We start from the raw sequence: 10677 nt of genomic DNA, 5'->3' as shown, positions 1-10677 counted from the left end.
GAGATTCTAGAACCCTGACTCAACTCTCGGCTTGGTTAGCTTTCTAGAGAATCTTTGCATAGCTCTGGCATGAGTAGGGGAGTGATAGAGAACTCTCTGTGAGTGTGCGTGTGTGTTTGTGTGTGTGTGTGTGTTTTGAGACAGAGTCTCACTCTGTCACTCAGACTGGACAGCAGTGACACGATCTCAGCTCATTGTAACCTCCTCCTCCCAGGTTCAAGCGATTCTCATGCCTCAGCCTCCTGAGTAGCTGGGACTACAGGCGTGTGCCACCACGCCCAGCTAATTTTTTTGTATTTTTAGTAGAGACGGGGTTTCATCATGTTGGCCAGGCTGCTTTTGAACTCTTGAGCTCAGGCAATCCACTCACCTCAGCCTCCCAAATTGCTGCGATTACAGGCATGAGCCACTGGGCCCAGGCTTGTATGTGTTTCTTACTGTGTGTTGTGGTCAAACATTTTGAAAAATAGTTCTTTCTTGCATGTAGGGATGTGTTTCAGATCCTATAACTTGTAATGGAATGTTTTGCAAACTTTTTGACAACGTACAGTAGCACACTTTGCACTGCAAACCAGTAGCACACAAAACTAAAAGATAAGTTTCAAAAAACAATATTGACTCTTGCTATGTGCAATGCACTCTGATATTTTCTATTCCAGTCTGTTCCATCTATTCTACTCTGTTATATTCTACACACACACACACACACACACACACACACACGAGCACATGACATAGGTAGTAGGCCGGGTGCCCTGACTTCCTGGCTGGTGCACTCTCTTTCACACCACACCGCCAACCGCCTGAGCCAGGCCCTCATCAGGTTTCTATTCCCCAGGCGGACGCCATGACTTACTTATCACTGATCCTCAGATAAGGCTCCTCACAGCGGATGGGGTCAATGCATTTGAAGCCCCCTTGTAAATTGTAGCAAGTCTGCTGCAGGTTGCACGTGTGGTTTCTGTGCTCACATTCATTGATGTCTGAAATGCAGGGTAGACAAGAAGCGGAGGCAGGGCATTATTGGCCAGGCCAGATGTGTGGGGGTGGGGTAGGCTGGATCTTACTACAGAGCTGTACTATCCAATATGGCAGCCACAGGCCATATGAGGCTACTGAGTACTTGGAATGTGGCTGATCCAAATTGAGATGTGCTGTAAGTGGAAAATACACACCAGATTTTGATGACTTAGTACCAAAAAATAATGTGAGCCAGGCACAGTGGCTTATGTCTGTAATCCCAGTACATTGGGAGGCTGAGGCAGGAGGATCACTTGAAGCCAGGAGTTCAAGACCAGCCTGGGCAACAAAGCAAGGCCTTGTCTCTTAATTTTATTTATATATATTTTATATATATTTATATATATTTTTTTAAATTAAAAAAAAGAATGTAAAACATCTCATCAATAATTTTTATATTGAATACATGCTGAAATAATATTTTGGATATACTGCATTAAAGAAAACATAGTAGTAAAAACAGGAGTTCAACACCAGCCTGGCCAACATGGTAAAACACAAAAATACAAAAATACAAAAATTAGCCTGGCATGGTGGCATGCACCTGTACTAAAAATACAAAATACAAAAATTAGCCCAGCATGGTGGCATGTGCCTGTAGTCCCAGCTGCTTGGGAGGCTGAGGCAGGAGAATCGCTTGAACCCGGGAGGCAGAGGCTGCAGTAAGCCAAGATCACACCACTGCACTCCAGCCTGGGCAACAGAGTTAAGACTCTGTCTCAAAAAAAAATAATAATAATAATAAAGAAAGAAAAGAAAATACAGTAGTAAAAGTAATTTTACCATTTTTTTCCTCTTTTAATGTGGCTAATAGAAAATGTAAAATTACATAGATGGCTCACGTCTGTAGCTCACATGATATTTCTATTGCCTGGCACTACTATGAGAATTCTTGCTTGGCAATGGGATAAGGCAGGTTCAAGGAGGCTGAGAATGGGTCAGTTGCTTCTGCAATCACCCCTCAGTGGGTGGAGCATGGGGCTGGAAGCCAGGCTACGCAGGCAAACAGGAGAAGACCCACCCCTTTTACAGTCTGGGGTCCCAGGCCTTCCAGGAACAGAGCAGTCAGGTGCATGGGGTCTCCCTGGCAAACGCACTCTAGGAGATCACTTGAAGAAAGGCTAACCAAACTGCCCTCCAGGCCACGTAAGAAAGCCCGGGCTCTGGCCAGGCCATAAAAGTCCTGCTTAGCTCCGGAGCAGTTCTCAGAGGAGCCTCAGAGATCTGCCTGGGGAGGCAGAAAGCCACGCTTACAGGCTGCCGTCTGCATCTGCAGAGTTGATTACAGAAGTTTAAGTGGCCGATATCCTGGCCAAAGGATGGGTTACAGGGAGGGAAGACACCAGGCCAGGCATCCTGCCTAGAGCTGCCACCATGAGAGCCACCAGCACCCACTGACACCCCCACCCCTGCCACCTTCCAAAAGCTGCACATGATTCCCCAGGTGAGGACATCCAGATGACACCCTGAAGCAGCTCCACCTCACACATACACCCCAGCCAGGCCCCTCCGGACAGCCTTACCTTGGCAGCTTCGGTTGTCGTCCAGCAGGATGTAGCCTGGAGGGCAGGAGCAGAAGTACGTGCCGGGCTGGTTCACACACTCATGTTGGCACAGGAACTCAGAGAAGCTGCACTCGTCCATATCTGGGGTGACAAGTCACACCTGCTGTTTGTAATCCCGGTCTACATGGGGATGGGAGCTTAGTGGCCATCTACTCCAACTCTCACATTGTCTTGATACGTGCAATGGCTTTACTGCCAAGAAGCTGTCAATTCACTTCTCCAGCACTTCTAGCAATGGAGAGCTCACTACCTACTGAGGATACCCATTGATATTTGGACAGCTCTAATTGTCAGAAAATTCTTTTCTACATGGAGCTGAAATCCACCTCCATCGAGCTTCCAACATCTGCCTCTCACTCGACTGCACCTTCCATTCATTATAAACTTATTTCACCATGTAGGGGAATCCACTCTCCACCTCTGACCGCTCAAGGGGCTGAGATTTCTTTGCCCACTGGGATTTTCCGGGGGTTTCCCCAAGACCCAAAAAAACATTCCCTGGCCCTAGCGGGCCCTCTGAAGGGGCAACTTTCGCAGTGCCAACTCCTCTCCAATCACGTCTTTCCCCAACTTCAGGAAAATATTGTTCCTAAAGTCACAATTAAGGGACATATCCAAAAGCCCAGGATTTTAATTATATTAAAACTTCACTGTGTAAACAAACAAACAAACAAAAAACTGCCTGAAAGAGAAAACTCTGGAGTGGTGAGGGATGGGCAGGGATATAATTTTTCTCTTCATGGCCCGCCTACCTCGGATCCTCCCTGGGACAATGGCAGCAGCAGCTTCCAGCCAGCCTGTTGTGGAGGGGAGCCCCTGTCCATGTGATTTACAACTCATCCGCATGGGCCACGGTGGTTGATGCAGATGCAGACGTTTCAGAAAAGCCAACTCTTCATCACACACAGAGTTTGGCAACAGAGCCCCTGTTTGAACCTCATTCGATAAGCATGCCAAAGAAAACATGTTTTTCTTGCGTTTGTTGTTTCCCAAAAACTTGCTTTCACTAGTTTCCCCATGTGACATGTCCTCGGATTACTCTCTCACTCACAGACCACTGGTGGCTAGAGTCACCCAGAGAGGGTGTCAACGCAAAAGAAGCTGCCTCTCCACCATCAGATAATTCCGGGTGTTACATGCCTTGTGCCTCTTACATGCCAGAAGGAAAAACTCCTTCCTGTCTCTCTCAGGGGTCCTCAGGTGATGCGTTATCAGCCAGCAGAATTAGGATGCTGATTTGAAAAGTCAAGTGTGCTCAGGTAATATCTGCTTTGGTTGTGCCTCCCCACCTCCCCTGGAAGCCTTGTAGAGCCCCGGGTCTCTGGCTCCAGCCCATCATAACTGAGTGTCCTGTTTTATTTCCAAGTTTGTAGATTCCACTCGTACTTTCAGTAGAGTAGTAGTGATGTCTGTCAATCCCTGAGGCTCCCTATATGCCAAGCACTGGGTTAAATGCTTTACATGCCTCCTCTTATTTAATTCTCACCTCAACCCCATATGAAGGAGGTGCTGTCACTCTCCACATTTTACAGAAGAAAAACTGAGGCTTACAGAGGTTAGCTAACTTGACCAAGTTCACAGATAACAAGTAAGGAGGAAAGCTGGGACTTGAACCCAGCCTCTAGATCCTACACTTAGAAACACGACACTGTAATGTCTCCCTGAGTAATTGTGCTGAGGGATGAGTGGAGCTGGGGAGCCCTGAGGTTGGGGCAAGCACCCAAGCAGGGTTAGCTCTAGGGCAGATGGAGAGTGTAGCACCCACTCCCAACTCCCACCGGGCAGGGAGGGGCCGTAACAGACCCTACTCGGTTTATCCTTGGGTCTGCAATTCCCAGACTTTGCTTAGGGCTGTGGCTCCACCCTCCAGTGGAAAGCTGAAATACAAGCCCAGTTTCTGGCAGGGAGCACGTATTTAGGCCACTTTCACTCCTCTACATGAGAACCCACCATGGTTTCCAGGAACAGCTCAGCTTAGCAAATCCCTGAGAGACAAGGCTAGGAGGGGTCTGGGGCTACACGGAGGGGCCACCCCAGCTGTGATAACACAGTGAGGATAACAGTGCCTGCGGGAAACGGAGAAGTGCAGAAAGGGGTTAAGTAGGAAGGTGCAGAAACAGACTCTCTCCATCACCCTGTTATCCTGGGCCAGTCTGCTCTAGAAACCCTACATAACCCGGGGTCACACCAAGTCTTCAGGAGGGTGTGCATCATGGAGAACATGGTGGACAAGTTGGCCATTTGGGGCAAAATGAGTCAACTGAAAATCTTGGCCAAATCGGCATGGATGTAAGCTTCTCAAGAAGCAAAAGTCTCTTACACCTACACTTAGGGAAGATAAATTAACATGTAATGACTAAAACTCCGCTGTGTCCAAAAAAACCTCCTTGAAAGAGAAAAGTCCAGAGTGTTGTGGGGTGGGCAGGAATATTTGTCTCTCAGTGGCCTGCCTACCTTGGATCCTCCCTGGGACATGGGAAGCAGCAGCTTCCAGCCAGCCTGGAACCAGCCTGGAGCTGGGCCACCCTCTGGGCTGCGCCAGCTTATTTAATTTTTGACCACTCTATGAGGGTGGTTGGTTGGTTGGTTGGCTGGTTGATTTTTTTAATAAAGGATGAAACTGAGACTCAGGGAGTGACTTGGTCAAGAAAAATAGTCAATGGCAGAGCTAGAATTTGAACTCAGCTCCTCCAGGGTCACTCTGCTATATGGCCTATGCAGTAGGGCAATAAACATCTGTGGATTAACAGAGCATTCTGGAGAAACAAATCATCTCACCACATAATGTTAGATTTTCCACACTTCTTAGTTCTTTGGCCCCAACTCCCCAAGGAGTGCCATGGAAGGAACTGAAATCTAGGAAGAAAGTGGCTTTTCATGCCTGAGGGTATTTTATTTCTGTTTCTGGGCCTTGCATTTAATCAGCCCAGGGCTCTCTGTAACTTCCTGCTTGTGGCTCTGACTGTCCTGGCCCTGGGAAGAGGTGTTCATTTGTTTCATGGGACTGTGTCCCCAGAACACTTTAGTCATCAGTGAGACTATCACACAAGTTCCATTCATGACCTGGGTCAGTTCCTGTTACAATAAAACCCGGATTAGGAAATTTTCCATTCTGCAGGACAAAAAGATTTTTCACGCCCTAGTGTATGGCCCACTTATTTTGAAAAGCACAGTGAAGCATTATTAATTTAGACTTTGCTAATTCACAACTGCTGATGATGCCAGAAGTGGCGGAAATGGAGTGTACTTTAATCCAACGTTTACAAAAAACAAGGCAAGAAAGGGAAAGAGAGAGAAAGAAAGAGTTGTGTGTGGCTCTATGTGGGATGCTACCGTGATAAATGTGAGTAAGAGGTGGTCCCTGTTCTCAAGGAGTTTACAATCCAATAATATTTTTCTAACTAAGAAAAAAAAATTAACTTTCTAGGGGAAAAAAAGAAGGAGTTAATAAGAAAATTATAATAGAGTCCATAAACTAGCGTGGGCAGAAAATCATATTTCCTTGGGCTTGGAAGGAATTTATAAAAGGTCAACTAACCCATCACATCTATGTTCTCACAACAAATTATTACGATTTCATTCATTCAACATTCAATCATTTATCCATTGATTCGAGAACTATTTTTTTGCATGTTCCCTGGGTGCCAGGCCTGGAGTGAGGCACTGATTATTTGTAGAGATTTCAGAAGTTCACAGAACATGTGTGCTTCCATACATGATCTCATTCATTCAGTGTTCTCCTCAACCCTTCCCGATAAGATATGCTATTTTTCCTGGGTCACTGCCCTCTGTAAGTACTTTCTGTGATATCCCCAAGACTTGAGTCGGTGCTGGGTGAGGACAGACAGCTCTCAAACCAACATGTCAAATCGGGTGACTCCTCTCCCTCGTCAACCCCACCTCTGTCCTAGAAGGTGCCCCATTGATTTTTGCATCAAGGGTCAGATGACAAGGAAGATGAGACTCCACCTCACCTTTCGGGAAGTGACTCATCTCTGTTCTGTGTGATTGTGACCCCACTGCCCTGGAGGATGTCCCAAACTGGACATGTGTCCAGGAAATGAGAGGAAACACCTATGAAGGAAGCCCTTGCCCTTCAACCTCTGCCCAGGCCCCAAGTACAGGTGGAAGTTTCCAATGCCAAAGCCCATTACCACTGCAATGAACACCATCTTCCTCAAGTTCATATCCTGGGTCACAGCGGCAGATGAAAGAGCCATAGGTGTTGACGCAGGTTTGCACACAGGGGTTCTCGGTGGCACACTCGTTCACATCTGTGGAAAGCCAAGGCACATTGCTGACTGCCCACTCAACAGAACAGCCACAATAACTAGGCAGAAAAAGCACCAGCAACAAAATCTACCACCACCAGGAGACCAGAGTTGCAGGTACCAAGGCTCTCCACCCAGGACCTTCGGGAGCATGATCTCAGATCCAAAAGTGTTCACTTAAGGACCGGGGCCTCCATCCACATGTCCCTTCTGGGGTCAAAAGTCAGGCAAGGTGGAAACCATATGTATACACATGATATAAACATATACACATAGTAAGTCTATGCTCCAACGCCCCCCGCCAGGAATTTCCAGGCAATACCTGCTCCTTCCATCACCAGTTGCATTCCGTCAGTGAACTCCCCTCACCCTCACTGACTTGGAAGTTTCAGGTTAACAAATAACCATGATGATTCTAATAATATATTTATTATGCATAAATAACTTTGCTCATTAGGAAAGGATCTTGCACTCACTTAATCCTTACAACGAAGACCAATGCCCCACTTTAGAGGTTAAGTAGGTTAAGGAGAAGACCACCAAGGGACACAAGGAGTAATGGGAAATCCATTACCTTGAGCGTGGTGGTGGTGGTTTCATGTGGGTACACGTATGTCAAAATTAATAAAATCATGGAGCAGTTTATTATACACTGATTATGCATCAATAAGACTGTTTAAGCATTTTTGAAGGACCAGGCACAGTAGCTCATGCCTGTAATCCCAGCACTTCGGGAGGCTGAGGCAGGTGGATTGCTTGAGCCCAGGAGTTTGAGACCAGCCTGGGCAACATAGTGGGACCCTATCTCTTCAAAAAAATTTAAAAATTAGCCAGGTGATGTGGCACATGCCTGAGGTCCCAGCTACCCGGGAAGCTGAGGAGGGAGAATCACTTGAGCCTGGGAGATTGAGGCTGCAGTGAGCTGAGATCATGCTACTGTACTCCAGCCTGGGTGACAGAGTAAGACCCTGTCTCAAAAAAAAAAAAAAAAAAAATTATAGGCCAGATGCGGTGGCTCACACCTGCAATCCCAGCACTTTGGGAGGGCAAGGCAGGTTGATTACCTGAGGTCAGGCATTCGAGACCTGCCTGACCAACATGGTGAAGTCCCGTCTCTACTAAAAAAATACAAAAAAATTAGCCAGGCATGGTAACAGGTGCCTGTAATCCCAGCTACTTGGGAGGCTGAGACAAGGGAATCGCTTGAACCCCAGAGGCAGAGGTTGTAGTGAGCTGAGATCATGCCACTGCACTCCAGCCTGGTTGACAGAATTAGACTTTGTCTCAAAAAAAAAAAAAAAATATATATATATATACACACACACACACACACACACACACACACACACACACCACACACACACACACATACATATACATATAATTGTTTTTAAAGATTGAGAGGTGTACCCAAGTCCACCAGCTAACAAGGACACAATGGGAACTGGAACATGAGTCAGGGGTCTTTCCACAAAAAACAAGATTCATTCTGCACAGCTCATGGTGCGGGGAGGGCAGGGAAGAGCCTCTTTCCCACTGGCATTGGCTGACCCATTGTAAGCACCATCCCACAATGCTCCATACACCAACGGCCAAAGTTCCAGCTGAGAGATTTTCTATCCTCTTCCCAAGTCCAGGTAAACCTCTTAGGCCTCTGAAAAGAGATGTCACTAAAAGCCTTCACGGTGAGCAGACTGAGAGGCTTTTTTTAAAGGGGAGGCTAATCCCATGGCCACAAAGTTCCTGCCTCCTGGCATCTCTGGAGCTCTCAGGGAGAAAACAAATAAATGAACAGCTATAGAGAGAGGGTCTAGCAAGACACTGGCTCCCACTGGTGCCCGTGGGAGGTTGGGGTTTCCCCACCGGGGACAGGAGGTGGTAAGAAAATGTCCACTGTGCGAAGCCACTGAGTGCAAGTTCAGATGGGACAGTACTGGCAAGTGTTAGGGCTGGTGGCCTCAGCCTCTGGCCAGGCGCTGGCCCCTCAGAGATGAATGAACTCATTCCACCCCCTCACCACTCTCAGCTGCTTCTGAAGAGCAGGGCAACCAAAATGCTTCTGCCCCCCTGGGGTTCTCACTGCCCTTTCCTGCCAGCCCTTTCCAAATGCCCTTCTGAAGCTGCTGAGGGCGCACAGGGCCCCACTCCAACCTGTTGGACAAGAAGTCTGGGCCCCTGGTTTTACTCTCAGCTCTGCTACCACTTGGCTGCGTGACTTTGGCCAAGTTGCTTAACCTTTTTGAGCCTTGATTTCCTCCTCAGTGAAGCAGAGCCACAAACACCTGCCTGCTGACGTCACGAGGCTATTTATTATTTGAGTTCAGTGAGATGAACAGACGTGACAATGCTCTGAGCGTGCAAAGCACTCTTCCACACACGAAGAGTCAGGATTACAAAAGCTCACTGGAGTATGCGATGCCTTGTGCTGCCCATGGGCCCTGCGGATGCAGCATCCCAGTGGCCGAGTGACCATACCCAGGCCTGGGTGCTGGGCCTGCTACTTTATTATGCTGTGGACTTGGCACTGCCCGGTGTATTATCTGCTCTTTGTCACACACCTGTTCCTCAGAGGCCTGAAAGACGCAGGCGCCTTTTGGCTTGGGCATGGCTATGCCTCAGGAGGTACTGGGTGCACTGTGCCAGCCTGTGGCTGGCACCTCCAATCCCAGGCCTTGGCACAGAGAAGCCTGCATCTGCCCTAAGCCGCTTATCACAGCAGCAAGGGAGCCAGGCGCCCCCTCCTGCTCCAGTGGGAAGGAAGGGCCCTTGTTTATCCGCTTCCTCAACCTCCTGGCCTGGCGTCTACTCTCGGAAGAAAATGACCTCTTTTGGCATGAGGAACACAGTCCAGACTTCTTGGAACAATTAGCAGAACAAGCTTTGGAGGAGAGACTTAGAAAGAATCCAGGATCAAACTCTTTAACACTGATGCCTTCCTATTTACCGATGATTTAGATACAATTAAAGTAAAGGAGACCTAATATCCTCCAAACTCGATGGCCAGGAGCCTGCCAGCCAGAACTCCAAGGGTGAATGAAACAAGGAAATGGGCCCTGCAAAGCCTGAGGTCTCCAGACAAAGACCTCATTCTGTGTCTGCAGCACTGCCTCCAACTCCAGCCTGAGCCAAGCAGCTGCCAGGGGCTGGAGGCCTGGGCCGGGAGCTGGAAGTTGAGGGGGAAGTCGGGGGCCAAGGCAGGATTTGTGCTAATTCCTTGGGTCTTAAGTCCCCCATTCACTTCCTGAGCAGAAGAAACTTTCAGATGGAAACCACAATAGGCATGCAACTTGTTTTTCTTACTTATCAGTATTTCAAATGATCATGTGAAAACCAGAAAATGCCTTTGTTTCAGTCTGGTTTTGTGGGGGCATGCTGAGTAGCAGGAGACAGTACCACCACCACCAGACCCTTTGCTAAGGAACAGGCCATCCTGGCACAGGTTGGAGGGAAAAGTATAGCGAGAGGCCTCAGAATTGCCCACGACACCCCTGCCTAGCATGAATGTGTCTATTTTATGATTCATGGAGGGTCAGGGACCCTGACCAACCCTCCTCAGGCCTCAGGAACTGAACTTAGGCTATAGGACATGCAACCAAATTTCTGATTAGGCAAGAAAGCCAGCAAGGCTACTTCTGGATAGCAGACACAGAAAAGAAGTGAATCCGTGAAACTACACTCCCAGCCAGTGGAGGATTGGGGTCCTACCCTCAGCCATATTCAGAGCACTTTTTGAGATGCTTCACATAGCGAGGTTCAGGTCTTGGTTTTCTGTAGTAATGGGGATGGGTGGGCAGTGACAAGGAACGGGAATATACTGTAGC

General features: G+C 47.9%; 1 protein-coding gene across 5 annotated transcripts in view; it reads right to left on the bottom strand.

The window, feature by feature from the left end:
- The window catches only part of FBLN5 (fibulin 5), an 83115-nt gene that overhangs the window by 11026 nt on the left and 61412 nt on the right, over positions 1 to 10677 (bottom strand). For all 5 annotated transcript variants that reach the window (XM_032179859.2, XM_032179858.2, XM_058429569.1 and 2 more), the window contains 3 exons: positions 6740 to 6859; positions 2544 to 2666; positions 857 to 983 (listed from right to left, as the gene is read on the bottom strand). In XM_032179859.2, coding sequence (XP_032035750.1) covers positions 857 to 983; positions 2544 to 2666; positions 6740 to 6859 — 370 coding nt within the window. The remainder of the gene's footprint in view (positions 1 to 856; positions 984 to 2543; positions 2667 to 6739; positions 6860 to 10677) is intronic.

This window comes from Hylobates moloch, unplaced genomic scaffold (assembly GCF_009828535.3).
Source record: "Hylobates moloch isolate HMO894 unplaced genomic scaffold, HMol_V3 SCAFFOLD_16, whole genome shotgun sequence".
NCBI classification, from domain to species: domain Eukaryota; kingdom Metazoa; phylum Chordata; class Mammalia; order Primates; family Hylobatidae; genus Hylobates; species Hylobates moloch.
Note: the sequence above shows the minus strand (reverse complement) of the source record. Positions and strands in the feature narration are given on the sequence as shown.